General features: G+C 33.6%; 1 protein-coding gene across 10 annotated transcripts in view; it reads right to left on the reverse strand.

Annotated features, from left to right (window-relative positions):
• Positions 1 to 1,107: 1,107 nt before the first annotated feature.
• WASF1 (WASP family member 1) overlaps positions 1,108 to 18,462 on the reverse strand; it is a 49,795-nt gene continuing 32,440 nt past the window's right edge. For 6 of the 10 annotated variants that reach the window (XM_033103422.1, XM_033103421.1, XM_033103416.1 and 3 more), the window contains 7 exons: positions 14,139 to 14,273; positions 9,583 to 9,736; positions 8,349 to 8,493; positions 6,666 to 6,838; positions 4,834 to 5,013; positions 2,839 to 3,467; positions 1,108 to 1,977 (listed from right to left, as the gene is read on the reverse strand). In XM_033103422.1, the coding sequence (XP_032959313.1) occupies positions 1,820 to 1,977; positions 2,839 to 3,467; positions 4,834 to 5,013; positions 6,666 to 6,838; positions 8,349 to 8,493; positions 9,583 to 9,736; positions 14,139 to 14,273 (1,574 nt within the window). In that variant the 3' untranslated portion in view covers positions 1,108 to 1,819. The remainder of the gene's footprint in view (positions 1,978 to 2,838; positions 3,468 to 4,833; positions 5,014 to 6,665; positions 6,839 to 8,348; positions 8,494 to 9,582; positions 9,737 to 14,138; positions 14,274 to 18,462) is intronic. The other 4 variants (XM_033103425.1, XM_033103426.1, XM_033103423.1 and 1 more) reach the window with 4 other exon arrangements.

The following is an 18,462-nucleotide window of genomic DNA, read 5'->3' on the forward strand; positions in this document are numbered from 1 at the left end:
GCCACAATAATACTATGTGAAATGATCTACCTCAGAACTTAGGTGTCAGACCATAAGCATTTATTTTTACTCATGAGTTTATGGGTCAGCTGAACAGTTCTCCTGGGCTGGGCTAATCTTAGCTCCTAGGCTTGCTCATCTGTGTAGAGTCAGGCAGCACATGAGCTTGCACTTGGCTGGTCTAACACAGCCTCACCTGGGATAGCTCTCTGCATGTGGTTTCTGATCTTCTAGCAGGCTAGCCTGAGCCTACTTTTGCCATATGCTATTAGCCAAAACAAGTCTCAGAGTCAAGGCGCTGTATTAGAACCCCTCTTGATGAAAGGAATTGGAAATTGCATTGCAAAAGGGGCAGACAGAGGCAAGGATAAAGATTGCAGTCACTTCTACAGTCAAGCTACCAAAACCTCATTTAGTGTTTTCCTCACACTAAATAATCTGATACTAATGCTGCTTCCCCTCCACCTCTGAATCTAGACTGGGTAAATATTAACCACTCATCTTATCATTGCAAAATATAATATCAAGAATGATGTTAAAATGAAGTCAAGATGTGCTGAAATTAGACAGCAAGTTGAGATTTTAATTTAAGAGCATAAGTTGAAAAATATTGATCTTGTGACCTTAGGGAACAAAATGATATAAAAGTGGGGCCGGCCCAGTGGGTCAGGTGGTTGGAGCTGCATGCTCCTAACTCCGAAGGCTGCCGGTTCGATTCCCACATGGGCCAGTGGGCTCTCAACCACAAGGTTGCCAGTTCGACTCCCGCAAGGCATGATGGGCTGCGCCCCCTGCAACTAACAATTGGCAACTGGACCTGGAGCTGAGTTGCACCCTCCACAACTAAGACTGAAAGGACAACAACCTGACTTGGAAAGAAATCCTAGAAGTAACACTGTTCCCCAATAAAGTCCTGTTCCCCTTCCCCAATAAAATCTTTTAAAAAAAGATATAAAAGTTATCCTACACACTGGACAATATGAATCTGTACAATTAAGAGGAAATCACACAGCATAAGGGGTTTTTAAAATCTTTGTTTACTATCTATGTATTAAGTAAACTGTTGATAAACTTTCAGAAATAGTTTTATTCAAAGAACAACACCCATTAACCTTTAAAATGAACCATTTATTAAATCAGACTGTTATTCTTAACAGTTATGTAAGTTACATGTATGTTTATGTCAGAGTATTTCACATGGAAATCTTTTAAATTCTTATAGGCAAGCAAAATCATACCACACAATATATAAGTGGGAAGGGGGTACTGCTAAACATTCAAATAAGGCAAATATTTAAAAACAATAAAACAATAATTAAAAAAAAATTCAAGCATTCCTTTAAGAGAATTCAATACTACAAGCTAAATGTACTTTCTGAGTGTATTCATATAATCAAGGCAGTGTTTCTTTTTTTAAAACATCAAGAAATGGAATAAGGCTCATTAATAGATACAGCTGCCCTCAAGAGTTCAATCTTAGTTGCTTTCTTTAAATTAAAATTCACAAAGTGCACAATTAAGATATATCAAAAAACAGAATCTGCTATTCTAACAACAGCTGTCCATGCTTAATACTTAATGGTTTATTTGACCAAATTATGTCTTTTCAGGGAAAAATAAAAACGATAAGCCACTGTAAAACAGTTAGTTTGAAATGTATGCTAATAGTTTTCTTAGAAATCAAAAATTATGGAGGAAAAAGGATTATTTATCTTAAGGAAAAGAAAGCAAAACACTGGAATGACCAAACATTTTCAAAGAACAAGCACCACAAAGGACATTTGCATTCAGTTTTGTAATATTTATCAATGTATTTCTCTTATTCCAGCCAATCTACTTCATCAAATTCTGAATCATCTTCTGAATCACTATATTCCACAGCGATACGGCGGGATAGGATGGTGGCAACATCATTTTCAATGCGTTCATGTTTAGCTTCCTGTTCACGCTGCTCTTCTACTTTTCGTAGTTGAATACCTGATACAGTAAATCCAAACGATTCATTGTAAACCAACATATTAAGTAGTAGATATTATTAATCTTTCTGGAGTAAAATCAAATACACATAAGAAATACTAATAGAAAAATAAAAAGCAAGATGTATTAAAAAGAATGTGAAGGAATCATATTTAGAGAGACTTAATTTCTTCATTACGTTATCACCTGTGATATTAGTTGGTGGAACTTTGCAGACACCCCAGTGGACATCTACAGTTTATTAAACCATTATGATCTGTTGTGCCTCCCTGCTCACCAAATCCTAAAAAGTTAACCAGATGATACTTCTCTTCTGTTACCTCTATTATTATCAAATAAAATAAACATTGTTGAGTATATTTTCTGTGGCTTTCTTTTCCCCAGTACTTGAGGAAAAAGCACTCTTCTTATTCATTCTATCTTGTTAGTGCCTTGCATATAGTAAGTTCTTAGGAAGTATTGGCTGAATAAATGAATAAATATGTCAAGTTTTGTTTTTTTGTTTTTTTTTTTAATTACTACAAGAGGAAACTTAATCTTTTAAAGGCATCTGGTAGAGCAAGTGTCACTGAGACACCAAATGGACAGCCTTAACTCTGAAGAAAATATGGTTTTTTAAGGAGTTAACATACATACTAAACATGATATAAAGATTTTTAACTAATTTTCTGTAATAATGTCATACATTTTCTTGAAAATGATTTAAAATATAAGTTGAACATAGCTTTATTTTCTAAAGACCATCTGTGTAAAAACATAATCATTTAAAATGTTGTAAGTGAGGAAAACATTATTGTTTCAAATATTTAGAAAGTTTCTAATGCTACAATAGAATGCTTTTAGTGGCCCTGAGAAAATTACCTTTTCGTATTGCTTCCAGAAGAACACTCCTGGCGTCACTGATTACAGGTAGGGTTGATGGATGGCGCTTTGGCTCAGAAGCAGGTATAACTTGTGATGGAGGAGATGGAGGCATTAATGGAACATGGGGACCTGGGGCAGTAGATGGAGTTGGATGTAGCCCAGAGGGAGGATGAGCAAGAGCTGCAACTGTGACAGGTGACGATGGTCGAATGCCAGGTGGAGGCAAAGGAGGCGGTGGTGGGGGCGGAAGCAGCCCCTGGACTTCACCTTGTGGGAGCGGATGAACGGGTACAGTCTCACAGACGGGGGCAGCTCTAGCTATGGGCGGAGAGGGCTGTACTAGAGGAGGTGCGATGGGAGGGGGAGCCGGGTGGAGAACTCCAGGGGCGATCTGAAGAGGAGCTGGAGGTGGTGGGACTGCTGGAGCTTGCAAAGCAGTGGCTGGAGGTGGAGGTGGGGGAGGCACTGGTGGGGGAGGAGTTGACGTCATTGAAGCTCTTAATGAAGAAGTTGACAAAGCAGATGGAAGAGGTGGTGGAGGAGGTGGGGGGGTGGGGCTCACAAACACCGGTGTCCTGCCTGTAGCTGGTGACTGAGGGCGATTTTCTATCAAACCTGTAGCAGAACTGAAATGATAGAGAGATCCTAGCAAGTTATTAAAAGAGAAAAGATTAAGCACACAAAATATAAACGACTATCAGTAATCATATCAAGGCAGATGCATTAACATGTTCCTATAGAAATTAAAATTTTTTTCACCAGCATTTAGAATGAAATAAGTAAAAGTACACCAAGAAAATGAACAAGTGGTACTTTGGTTTGTAAAATTCTAAATGGTCTCATCCCCTCATGCAACTTTCATATCCACTCAAGCATTTTATGCTTACTTTGATAAGTAAAATGCTCAATTTTACACAGTGATATAATTCTTTGTAATGGCTCAACATTTATCATATTACAATATTTGTAGCAATACCTGTGGCCAACACAATGCTGTATTTATAATGCTATATTATATGAAGAGTCATCATGTCACTTCAGTCAAATCAATGACAACTAATCACAAACCACAAAAGGAAATTTACAGCCCTCTTCCTTCCTGAGGATGAAACATCAAATAAATCAGAGACAAGAAGGCTGATATTTTTAACTGAAAATTGTAAAGCTGATCTCTATTTCTCTTTTAAAATTTGGGTATCAATATAATTTGGGTATCAATGGACAAAATTAAACTTCAAAATAGCTTTACTGAAAATTATGACCCTATTCTCTCTCAAATTTTATAATTTGGGTATCAATGGACAAAATTAAACTTCAAAATAGCTTTCCTAAAAATTATGAGCCTATTCTCTCTCAAATTTTTAGAGTATTTCCCGTAATATCAAATTAACACTTATAATCACACCTTTGGTTCCCATTTTTTAGTCTCTTACCACATTATAAAAATTCTTACTTTGTATTAATATACAACAAGCCCTCGCTTAAAACTGTCAATAGGTTCTAACTTTAAGTGAAACGATGTACAATGAAACCAGTGTTACCACAGGCTAATTGCTACAAACAAGAGTTAAGTTCCTACAGCATCTCATCAACATGAAACGACACTGAACAAAAACAACACTATTCAAGGACCTGCTATGCCGCGCCTCATAACAAAGCTATAATAAAATGAAAACACTTTAATCTTTAAACTCTCCTTAGTTAAATTTCCCCAAAAGAATGTGTCAGCTCTTATCAGAGGCTGGAAAATTACCGCCCACAGGCCAAATCTGACCCACTCCCTGTTTTTGTAAATGGGAAGTTTTATTTCAACGAAATATATTCATTTAATCATGTACATAGTCCATGGTTGCTTTCACGCAACAATGGCAAAATTAAGTAGTTGTGGCAGAAACGTATGCTCACAAAGCCTAAAATACATACTATCTACGCCTTTAAAGAAAAAGGTTACCAACCCCTGAGATAAAGCATTAAGTGCTTGTCCCAACATACCTGATACAGGTGGGTATAGGTTTTGCATCTCCTGCTCCATGCATTGGTGGAGGTGGAGGTGGTTCATGTGGTCTGACTAAGACCCTTTCCTCAGCTCTAGTCAGAAGCTCACTCATTTGACTAAAGGGCAAGGCAGAGAGTGAGTAAGATCCATCCATATGATCCACATATGTCTGAGGCCTAAAAAAATACACAATATCAGTATAGTTTTCTTGAATTATTGGTGGAGTAAAGTGTTCTACTGGAGTAAAGTGAGAGAGTTCAAGTTTATCCTTTGAATGTCAATATTTTAACCACTTTTAAGAAACCTCTTTCAGGAATTTATTACATTTATCCTGCTTTTAAAACAAAAAATGCCGCTCACAATGCAAACTTTCCTTACTGATTCAGGTTCATTAATGATGACCTTCAGTTATTTTGTTATTTTATAATATAATACTAATTCAATTTACGAGAATGAAAAGTATTACATATATAATCTTATAAAACAAGAAAAGAATTAACTTTTAGTAAATTGCATTCAAAGCTACCTTCCTCTGTTTCATCTTCTTCTTTACAATAAGATGCCAATGACAAAAAGCTAGAATATGAAAACTGGAATTTTCTACCACTAAGATATCTTGTCGCTTTCTTAAATCTAAATGACTTTCAAATGTCTTGTACCCAGGGAGAAAGGCTTCCCAGCATCACAGAGATGGTTAACTACATCATTTTTATCTTTTTGGTGTTTTCAAAGGTGCTAGGGTACTCAGAAAATAGTATGTGGAGTAATATAGCGACATGGGACTTAAGATCAGATTTAAAGCAAAATTTTAGGTACCTTGAGCATGTGAAGACATAAATATTTACTATTGTACTGCATGCTGGGGACAAAGCTGGATTTAAAAAATGAGCACAAAGCAAGTTAGAAATAATATATTTACACTACTGGGTCAGCTAAATACTTCAATTTCTTAACAGTAGTAGAAATAAATGTTTGCCTATAGATTATTCATTTAAAAAAAAATCTCAATTCTTTCAGTCTTTTTTCAGTAATGCACATAAATAGTGTCTTAGATGTATATTACTCCTAAAATAGGCCAAACTATTTCACACTTATGTCCCAATAATTTACATGTATTATTCAAAAGAAAACCTTAAGATCTTTTCCATTCAAAAATCAGTAACTATTATATAATAACTATATAATAACTATAACCAATCAACTATACAAAAATAAATTTCTTCACAGAGAGATGTTAGGGTAGCGTGTTACTTAGATAGGGCCCCTAGCTACTGAGAAAGGAAAAGGACCTAATCTATATTTTTGCAAAAGGTGATGAGTAATTTTGTTTCAAAGTCCTGATATATCTGAGGTGGGAGATGTGGCAGAGAAAGGAAGTTATAGATATGGCATAGAAAGGGGCAAGAAAAAGGAACAAAATATAATCATTTCTCAATTCCTATTTTACATATAGTGATATATAATTCAATAATACTTCACACACAAAAAAAAATTTCCGGACCCTGTTCCTCTACCATGGGATTCTAGCAGACTGCCTGAAATACTGAGAGGGAGTTGAGACTGCATAGGAAAGATCATCTGAAGGTCATCTACTCCAAACAGCTCTTTCTAAAGGCAACCGAACCGAAGTCCAGGTGTGACAGCAATCTGCCCAGGATTAGACTTCAGCAGGCTTGTCGTGCTCAAGGTTGCAGAATCATCTCTATACCCACAACAGGGCGTGCCAGTTCAACAGTTCAGGACCTAACACTTACAGGCGTAGATATTGGAAATAAAGCCAGTATTTTATCATCAATTTTGTTAAAAAACAAACAAAAGAAAAAGAGACCTTGTTTCAAAATGAGAGGCTGGGCCATTAGCAACTTCAATATGCTTATGCAAGAGGTTAGCATCATCTTCAGCCAGCTCCGGACCTTGGGCCAGCTTCTGCCATTCTCTCCGCCGGTCATGTGGTGCTCTTGGCACTTTTTCAGGTTCATGAGGACGATCTAGGTTTTTCTGCTGTAACAGATGCATTGAAACAAAGCCAAATGCTGAAGTGCTAGGTTTTTAAAAGGAGGTTATAACAATCAAGATAAAATTCAAACATCAATATTGGAAAAGACAATGTAATCATAATATAATAAAAGTAACACAGACATAGTTCATTTGTACTTTCTGAGTTAAATCTTAGCTAGCTTGCTTGTAATCCCAGTTTCTTGTCATGTTTCTTTAATCTCTAATTGGAATTGAGGCACCAGATAAAAATAGTATGCCTAAGTAACAAAATTTGAGGTCAGAAAGTCCTTTCAGATGGAAAATGATTCACCAACTCAGCTACATCTTTCAGTTTTTGCTATGAGTGAAATTTCTACCATTAATGGCACTGTCTACCTTGAACCAAAACCTGAAAATTTACTAAGGTTATGTAATCTGGGAAGTCACCAATTAGCTAGCCAATACATTAGAAAAAAATCCATTTGTCTAATTAATCCATTATAACTGTGTCACTCAGCAGAAAACAGAGTATTTGAAAAATAAAACATAGTGGTATTGCACAAAACCACACACTACTCCCCTGGTTCCTGTCAGAAATTGCCTCTGCTGTCCATAATAAAAATGGATCAATTCTTAAATCATGGGAAAAAGCATAAAGGTCTCAAGTAGGTACAATAGAGTGAAATGCCCCAAAAGGCCAAGCAGATGACATTCATAAATGAAGAGAGTAGGGTATAAGATGGGGAAGGCTGTGAATTAGACAGGCATGTCCATTTAAAGCATTCCAGTTCAAACATTTTAAGACCACTGTGGTTGTGAAACAAAACACTGCTTGCAGGGGTAGTTTGGGCTGCCAGTTGCTCCAGCTAGAGCACTGGGATACTGTCTAAGAAAATAAGGGCATTATGGGGAAAGGGGAAAGTAGAGATAGCTACAGAAGAAACAGAGGGGTGATGAAGACCGACTTTCCCTCCTTCATAACTCTACCTAAATCCAACATTGCTTCCTCCTTCTATATTTCTATTTATCATTAACATGGAATAAAGTGAACTTTATCAGAAAGCGGCAAATAAACAACACAGCAGATAACAGGAATTTACTGAGAATAACGTTTCCAAAATGTTTAGGATATGCTCTGCAGTTAGAAAATATTAGCTTAATTTGCTTTATCAATATCTGCACAACATTCCTTTGTTCGTTCTTACCAGAAAGCCTTTCTCTTCCCTGGTCCACTTAGTTCCTATCTGCTATTCAAGATACACTGTAAGCTTTGCTGCAAGTGTTTGCCAACCCTGTCCTCTAAACAAACGCTATTTTGTGCCACTCACACCATCCAAGCACACCTCTGTTATGGCACTTCTCATACTACATTATAATAATCTAATTGCTCATATGCTCAAATTAGACTGTGATCTTTCTGTGCGATTATAAAGACTTCAGTATTTGACTATATGGACCCAATAAAATAAAACTGTCAAAGTACAGGACTAATAAAGTTCTATGTATGCAACAAAACAAATACATGAAAACTAACTTCAATTTTTTGAATCTCTTGTAATACCTTCTGCTTCCTCTTTTCCTTCCTCTTATCCTCTGTATCTTGCAACATTTTTTCTTTCCATAGATCAAAGAAATATGAAGGGTTGGTATAAAACTTCAAACCTTCTTTACCATCATCTCTGAAATATAAAGTTTATCAATTAAAATATGTATTAATAAACTTACGCAACAAGAATAGAAAGTTTTACTGAAATGTTTTTCTTACATTAATAAAATATAGCATGTGCAAAAATTATGGCAAAATTAATTAGAATACTGAACCAATGAAACATTTCTCACAAGTTGGGCAGTAAACTAATGAAAATGGAAAACTAGATGTTTTCAGAATTGGTGTTAATAATTTAAAGTACAGCTGGATAATTTTCATCCCTAAATTCTGCTGAATTTAGTTTTCTAAAAGTCCTTTGAGAAATTCCAATAATTACAAATGGTTCTGCCTAAGATAAAAGCCTGAAAGGACAATAATATCATTTAGAATACAGACACTGTACCAGGTTTCTGCCAATACTCCAATTTACTTATTATCATCTTACCAAACCCGCAAAATATCACCTAATAGTCATTCTTATAGTAAGTTACTTATATCTAAATGACTTGCATACTGACAAATAGTTTCAAAAAACTAAATGAATACCATTTTATTCAGGATATGTGTTCTGCATCTTAAATTACCTATTTAACAAATCATGTGAAAGGACTTCGTAAAAAGCCTGAATAATTCCAGATTTTATTTTAAATGGTAAAAAACATTTTAAAAACAGATACTACATATTCTTATGTAAATTTAATGCATACAGATTAAGAGTAGATAAAACAACCAAAAGCAATATTTACTTTGTTAAGTATGGTGGAATTTTGAGCTCTTTACTTTTTATTTTCCATCTGATTAGAAATTAAATTAAAAAGACAATAACAACTCCTTGGCTCTTTGTAGTAATAAGTTTGCCATTGGCTTTTCTTATTAACACTTGTCCAAACGACTCCCTTGAATTAGCCTTGTCTTTTGTATTCCAGGGCTTTTGGAGCTCACCTAGTGGATAAAGCAAACGTTTTCTAAAGGTTGTGGATAAGAAGGGTTCTCTGTGTTGATCAAAAACCCAGTGAAATAAAGAATGTTTGGGGATTTAGCATTTAAAGGTAGACTGCTGCCTATTTGAACTTGAAGTGTGAGATAAATAACCAGCCTTCTTACTTATTAGCCTACTGACCTATAAGGAGTGAGTATATTGAGAGGTGGAGGCTGTTCACAAACATCGTATGTCTCCTGCAATGGAATAGGCAAAGTCTTGCGGTCGAAAAGCTGCTGATCTTGAATTGTAGAACTTCGGAAAGCTTTTCTCATTGTTATATCTTGCAAAGACACTAAAACAAAAATCAAAAATGTATTTTGTTTATTTTATTAAGATGATTTAACGTAAGAACAAATTCATACACTGTATTTGTTTAAGAGTCAGCATTGCTCAGGAGGCTGTGACGGTGGTGGCTTATGAATCAGGAACTATATTTTAAATGCTCTATCATTATATCGCATAGCATTTTATACCTAATTTTCCCAATCAGGTGGGCTTTAATGCAGCCTTTGATTTCTAAGGATCAGAAGGCTCCGATGACACCTGAAACCTATCTGTATTTTTCACCAAATACATCCTTTTCTTTTTCTTACTTGCCATCCCCAGCCCCCACCAACCTACATCCTCTTCTTCCTTTCTTCTATACACTTTTCCCCTATCGACCTTTATTACTTTTATTTAGCTTATGCCAACAACACTGAAGGAATTACTTAGCTATCAGTGACATTCTGGGCTAAACACGCTGTTGACCTCTATGCTGTATTAACTACTAATATTATAGATATACTATAAAGTTAAAATAAACTTTACAGTAAAGAAAATATTTTCAAGTACTAGGCAATCTGTATTATTCTTTATTTCACTTATCTTTTGTCTTGTACCATAAGGATTACTACTTAGCTACAAGCTCTTGAAGACTCAGACTTCTTGTACATTAGCACCTCCAGTAACCAGCACAGCCCCATCACATACATGATGATTTAAAATAACTTCATTTACTCATTTTCTTATGCACTATGCAGCATGACGACATAAGAAATATACCAAAATACTACATGTTTAATGTTTGGAGTGATTTCCTGATATTAAAAAATTAGGTGATTTAGACAATAGTTTAGTGGTTACCAGAGGGTAAGGGGGGAGGGAGGTGATAGATAAGGGTAAAGGGGATCAAAAATATGGTGATGGAAGGAGAACTAACTCTGGGTGGTGAACACAATGTGATATATAGATGATGTATTACAGACCTGTACACTTGAAACTTATGTAACTTGACTAACCATTGTCACCCCAATAAACTTTAATCAAAAAAAAATTAGGTGATTTCTTACATACTCAATATGGCTTTAAGTATACAGATAAATGCTTTATACCGTAGCAAGGTCAGTACTAAACAATAATAACAATTCTTAAATTATTCTTCTCCCTAGAATAGTATCTCTATCATCCTCACAAGTAAAATTCACTCAACATAAACACTTGGATCTATGGAATAGCAGAAGCAGTGAGGCTGCCTATGCAATGGTCACACCATGGCTGCGTTCCCAGGAATTCCACACTTAAAAAACACCAAAATAAAATCCAAAGACATAAAGTTTTTTTCTTACTATCACTAAAAAGTAGTATGAGAGATATTCAATGAGTTACATACTGTATGTGCTACATGATTTCATTAGTTATTTTAGTTAATCTTTATAATTCAATGATAGGAATTATTATTCCACTTTTAAACATAATACCAAGCCTAGACAGTATTATATAACTGGCTCAAGGTAAAATGGTTAATAAGCAGTAAAGTCGGAACAGAAAACCCAGATCTATCTGACTTTGAAGTTGCTCCTTTTGCCACAAGACCACACACTGCTCCTCTGGTTCCTGTCAGAAGTAGCCTCTGCTTACTATAATCAAAATGGATCAATTCTTGCAACTCTCCCACCCCACTTACTAATCTTAGTACGTAACCAGATAGAACCTAGTGTTCATTCTCTCAAAATTTTTTTAGGATGTAAAAACCATGTAAAATGTAAGTACTTTTCTATCTTCAACTCCTCTCATTTATCACTCGTCTTATTTGTTAACAGACCACTGTGACAAAGACAATTCCAGTTGTCAACAATGACATTTGATATTATTTAAACAGTATTATATATGACAGTAAATTAGCACAATATGTTTATAAGCATAATTGAATTAAATATAATTGTACAAGTCTTTGTTTAAAACTCATCATTTATATACTTTTTAAATTATATTGGTAGTTCTCACCATTACTTAATATTAAATGGCAATTAAAAAAACAAAAATATTGACATTACACTCTATAATTTGGTATTGTATTCATAATGTTATTTTGTTTGAACTCTCACTGAATATAAAAGTTTAGGTTAAATAACTTTGAAAATTCCTTGTATCCAACATCCCCAAAACAATTTCAAATTAAACAGTTCAGCTTTTAGATTTTGAATTCTTACCCAATACTCTACAAATTTTAAAGGGAACTATAAACAATTCTGATAGTTGTTAGTATACTAGGACTTTTTAAAAACATTTAAACACATCTTAAGTTATTTACTCGTATTTTATTTTCATTTTAATGGGAATGGTAAGAGGTTTGTTAAAATTTAACAGTATTTTGAAACTAAATGTTAATTTTTATTTCAGTTACTGTAAGAACTGCCTGTGTATTTCTGTGTTATTAGATGGCACATATTTATAACTTAAATGTTTAAGTTATTTAAAAAAGAAATTTTGGATGTAAGTGATGTATTTGAAAGTATGGCCATAAAATATTTTTTCATTACTTGTAATGATTTTAAGAATTTCAGGAAGTATGATTAATGTACATGTACACGCTTCAAAGGATACCATCAAGAAAAACCTACAGAATAGAATATTCGCAAATCATATTATCTGAAAATGGACTTAGACCCAGAATATATAGAGAATTGTGGTAACTCAAGAATAATAATAATTAAAAAACCCAATTTAAACATGGTAAAAGGATCTGAAAAGACATTTTTCCAAATAAGATACACAAATTGCTGATAAATCATTTAATTTCTGGTTTTAAATCCAAGCTCTACCACTTCCTACTGGGTGACCTGTCTCTAAATGACTTATAAGTCATGAAAAGGTGCTCAACATCATAGGTCATCACAGAAATACAAATACATTGCACAACATAAACCAATACTAAAAACATTATGCTAAGTGAAAGAAGCCAGCCACAAAAGACCACGTATTGTATCACTCCAGTCATATGAAATATCCAGAACAGGCTAATCCATAGAGACAGAAAGTAGATTAGTGATTGCTAGAAGTTGAGGGAAAGGGGAGATGGAGAGTGACTGCTAAGGGGTACAGGGTTTCTTTTGCAACAATGCAATGTTCTAAAATTGATTGTGGTCATAGTTGCACTCTGTGAATATGCTGAAATCCACTGAATTGTACAATTTAACTTTAGGTGGGCTAATTGTAGGGTATATGAAATATATCTCAATAAAACTGTTTTTTAAAAAAGTGCTGTTTTTTTTTTTCGTTTTTTTTTTTCACAACCAGATCTGAGTTTTTATCTTTGCGAGCAGTAGAAGCTTAGCATAGTTAAGTATTTGCCTCTTCCTCATTTAGGCATTAAATTAGGTTATGCCAAAAGAAGTTGGTTCAAACACTATCATTATATTCTATCATTATATTCTATCTCTTTGCTTTTTTGAAGTGATAACCTTTAATATACTTATTGTTCAAGTTTATATCTATTATATAACTTGCATTTATACTAAAAATGTTATTCAACAAAAAATATTCTCTGAAGGGTTATAAAAGATTCGTATTAAATAATTCTCTAGGATGAGTAAAAATTATATACTTAATAGTTCCATTTCTTTTTGTTTAAAAAAAACAGAAAGGAGTTTGAGAAATATTAATATTCAATATACTCTATCAAAGCATGGAATATTGTTTTACCACTGAAGTTTCTACCATTATTTCAGCCTATAATGTGGGTTTTTTGTTGTTTGTTTTTTTAACCTGATATCCCTTGTTTAATACTCAGTATAAAACATTTTTGCGATTTATAGATGATGTAATACAGAATTGTACACCTGAAATCTATGTAACTTTACTAATGATTGTCATCCCAATGAATTAAAAAAAAACAAAACATTTTTGCCCTACATAATGGGAATTTCAAATTTTTTTTGAAATGTTCATTTAAAGTGGGAAGTAACATTCAAATAACTAGATCAGATGTTCACAATTTAATATGCACACACAAAAGCACATTTTAAAAATTATATTCTTACAGAATCAATTTCAATTTACTGAGAATTTCAAGTAATTTTCAAATAATTTTTATTTCTAAGACAAAAGTATGTAAGTAAATTGTAAGGGAGAAAAGAGAATGAGAATGGTGAAAAGTCTGGACAAAAAATTTTTTATGTCAAGACCTTAAAAGTCATTTAGTTTACAGAAAGAAGAGGTGAAAAAGAAAAAATGAGTAAAGAAAAGCCAGGAGCATCATGTTAATGGCATTTAAAGATAATACACTGATTTATTAGAACATGTATGTGGCTGTAATGGTCATAGGTAGAAAAGACTTGTAATAAATTCGTGTTTAATATGTTCTTAAATATTTCGCTCATCTCATCTAACCTAAAATACATATTTGAAAGAAAATATAATATGAATAAACTTACATTCTTCTTCTTTAGGGTCAAGCTGTGTAACACTAACAGATAAACGGTCCACGCGTTCTTGTAATGAGTTAACTCTGAAGGAAAAACTATGTGCTTCATTGAATAATTCTCCAAATATATCTTCAGCATATTTACCTAAGCAAAAATGAAACATATACCATAAAATTTAATGTGATCAGAGACAAATATCCAACAAGTTAACATTTAAAAGTGCTGTCCTGATGAATTTGCCATTTTTTGAAACTAATTTAAACTTTAAACTCTAGCTTTAAGTAACCCAATTATGACAGAGTCAGAAAATAACACAAACCCTGGGAAATCTGGTTTTAAATACTAGCTCTACTACATCCTACTAGGTAACTTGTGTTACCTAGGTTTATGTACAGCTATCTACCTATTGAAGGTTAGGAAAGATTATGATATGAAAGTACATACAAATAATACATCTTTTAATCCCAAATCAGCATTCATAAATACTCTACACTAGAACTGAATTACAAGCCAAGTGGCAAAATCCAAGATTCTTCATAAGCCTACTAGATGACTTGTTTCAGGTACGCCCAAAACAGATTCTGAAAATTTATGCGAGACATTTTAATTCTCTCTTGTCCCAGTTTCTTTAAAAAAAAATCATAAATCTAAAATTATTGTATTTCTCTAGTCATGTGAATTTTCATTACTGAAAAGATTAAACCAAAATAACCCTATTCTAAAAGGAGTTTTAGAAGACCTACAGTGAAAAAATATTCAACTGTATTTACAACATATAAACTAAGGAATACTTACAACATAAAGACGAGTCAATTACTATCCATACCTTTAAATTAAAAAAAAGATCAATGGTCTTCATAAATTAAGACATTTTTAGACCCAAGGATACCGTCTAGGTTAAATCTAGAGCAAAACAGTAAGCTCTATCAAGACAGTTCCTATGACAGAGAAGTAATAAATACTTATTAAATCAATTCATTAATCTTACCAGTTTATATTTGAATAACGCTGCATTTTTTTCAAAGCATTTCAATATATTATCAGTTAAACCAACAAAAATTTACTGAGGGCTCACCCTGTGCCAGGTAGGTGTATCTACTAAATACACCAAAAAGTAAAACATAAAATTCCTATCCTAGAAGATTTAAAAAAAAAAAAAAAAAAAAGAACTTAAAGAGAAAAAGGATAATTTTGTATATATTTTTTGGATATATTTTGTATATATTCATTCACTTCTTTAAACAAAACTGACTAAAAATGTCTTATGTGTTAGACATTGTACCAGACTCTGGAAATATAAAATGATTAGAAGAAGGTCTCTTCCTTGACGAGTTTTGAGCAGACATTTAAATACATGAAAAGCAATTTAATAAATAAGTCCAAATCTTTGCCCCATTTGCTTTGAGACCTTGGTACCAATTTCTTCACCTATAAAATAGGGATAAAAACATCTGCTTTAAGAAGTTATAAGAAAAGGAGACAGAGTGAACAAAGGGCCGGGCAGAGTACCTGACATAGGGTAGGAGAGCAACAGGTGGCTCTTACTATAATATGAAGTAAGAGCCACAGAGCTCAGAGAAAGAAGCACCTAACTTTTGGGTGTGACCTGGTGTTGAGATACTTCCAGAGACACAGTTTCTCTGGCAGATAAGGGAAATATCCCATGGGGAGGAAAAGGCCAGTATATGACACTATTCAGAATGGTTTCAGTATTTATCATATTAACTCAACTAAATGGGGTATGCTCTTTTCGGACAAGAACCACATAGCTTATCCCACAACAAAGTATTGCTATCTGTCCATTGTCTATCTATGCATCCAATTAGTCTTATTGAGTCAATCTATCCATCCTTCTGTCAATCTACCTTGATATCTAATTTCCTATGTTTGAGAACAAGAAGTAGGCTCTATCAGCTCAACTTTGCAGCACGAACTGACAATACTCAATAAGAGAAAGCATTTGGGAAGAATGCTAAAAGATCCCTCAGGTGGTTAAGAGTTCCAATGGTTGTTAAAGTAAGACACCACTAAAATAGGAAAGAATTTTGGTATAGCAGAAGAAATTTATATAAAGTGAATTCTCAGTTTTTAGTAATTATGTATTATAAAACAGAAATATATTCTACTATGAAAAAAAAACAACTGGACGTACAATTCTGTGAGGAAGAGGTCAGGAGGAGGTTCGGCCCCAAGCCATGCTGACCCCTTCTGCTGACTTTCACTGCTGTGTTCTCCAATACTTTTGATGCTAACGATAGTACCAAAGGGAAAATCTCAATTGGAGCCTAGAACCATTTTGGAGCCAAATTTTCAAATTCAGAGATTATTTAATACATTAATTATTTTGACTATTTTTGATGGAAATGGATATAAAATCTATTCTATGCTTCCTTGTCTTAAGCAGAATACAAAATTGAAGATAATTTAACCATTTCTTGAGAATTTATAGTCATGAACTGATTACAAAAATTAATTAGGGTCTTAGGCTTCTAGCCTAAGAATATTTTCTTTTACATTAAATGGCCTCATTCTAGTGTTTATTTTGTTGCTTCCCTTATACAAATTCTTCCTTGGCTGTAAACTACCTCTTTTTGGATGGCTTCAGTAAGGCCTACTTCTATTATCTACCCCATACTTCCCCTTTAATGCTCTGAAGCATAAATATTTGGAAACCAGATCATCAAACCTGTATGAACTATCAAAGTAAAAGTCAACAGGTTCTGAGAGAGGGATCAACTGGTTATTTTATGTGCATCTTTAGTGCATGGGTTTGTTTATTCTAGCTATCTAGGGGCCTTTTAAATTTAATTCCAGGTTCTCCACCGTCAAGTGGGAAAGCTGCCAGAGAACTTAATTCCAAGGTGGTAAACTATTGTTACACCTTGCTCTTTGTTTTTGAATCTCTACAAACTTTTTACAAAATGCCTATATAGTCTGATGCCAAATCTGAAGCACCCAAAACCTAACTTAGTTATATTTTTACAATGTAGTTTATTTTCAGAGTTTGACTACGACACGACTATGTGCTTGCTGATAGGCATTGCTTATCTGGACTATAACCAGCTTGAAAATTCATTAACTTTTCATCTTTAGGTTATGTAAGGAATGAGTTAGTACTGCAAATTAACACCCTTAATTATTTTATTAGTTCTCAATTATATATTGGGAATATACCTAAAACAAGATGCCAGTATTTTTCCAAAATTCATTAATTTTAAGAAATATTTTAACCAAATTTATTAATGTCATTTGTATACCTTTAACACACGCATTTCAATATTTACATGCTGATGTACTTGGGTATTATGTATTACATGTAAATTCTATATAAAGTCATGTTATGTTAGATTCAATTAGTGCTAGACCACAAAAAAAAGTTAGCAAATGTCTTTAAATGATGTAATTAATCACATGTTAATACAATATCTAGGACTCTTCTTTTGACCTGTCTGTATTCTATATCGATTTTGCCAAGGAAGATACACATAAACAATAATATGTTAGTCATTCATTGCCAATAACTAACCTGAAAAACATAATCACCAAAAGGGACATGGAATATACTTAAATTCAAATAAACTGCCTTTTAATTTATTCTTAAACTTATTTCACAGGCAATGTAGAAATTTAGTGCTCTAACCGCGAGCATTCAAATATAACTTTTTATGTTGCTCTAGCTATATAAGTGTACGTCCAAATGCTCTCACTTGAAACAAATTAGATTAACAACCTCTCTCTTTATCTTGTGAAGTACTCAATTATAAAAAGAAAGGACAAAAGTTAAAAGGAAAAGAAGAGCCAATCCTGCTTGTAAGGACAATCTATAGATGAGAAGATAAATCTAAGACGATTTAGAGAATATATCTAGGCCAAGAACACCTTGTTTTCTCTTTAAAATGAAATATAAATCTCTTATTAAAAAGATAATCCTTCAGTTCAATAGACTGGATTTTTTTCTAAATTTTCAACATTAAATAAATTATTTCCCATTATTCTAAATTTACTTCCTTAACTTAGCAGCTCTGTTCTGTAATTTCATAATGGGAACACACGGCCTGTCTCCTCCTCCCCTACATGCTCCTTCCATTGCCTTTTATTTATTACCTGGCCAACCTGCTTGCCTTTTGTCTGTCAGAGGCCAGGTTTACTTGCTGCTTTCGTGTCAGGCTGTATAGCAGACTCTTCACTGACATCCTAATGTCCTTCAGACAACTCCTTTGACTAACCTCATCCTGACTAGTGACTATCCCACATATTTCACTTTTAGATATTTGATATTTGATAAAAAATAGGCTAATAAAATGTACGTGTCCCAAAATACAAATAAAGCCTC

The sequence above is a fragment of the Rhinolophus ferrumequinum genome, chromosome 3 (assembly GCF_004115265.2).
Source record: "Rhinolophus ferrumequinum isolate MPI-CBG mRhiFer1 chromosome 3, mRhiFer1_v1.p, whole genome shotgun sequence".
Classification (NCBI taxonomy): domain Eukaryota; kingdom Metazoa; phylum Chordata; class Mammalia; order Chiroptera; family Rhinolophidae; genus Rhinolophus; species Rhinolophus ferrumequinum.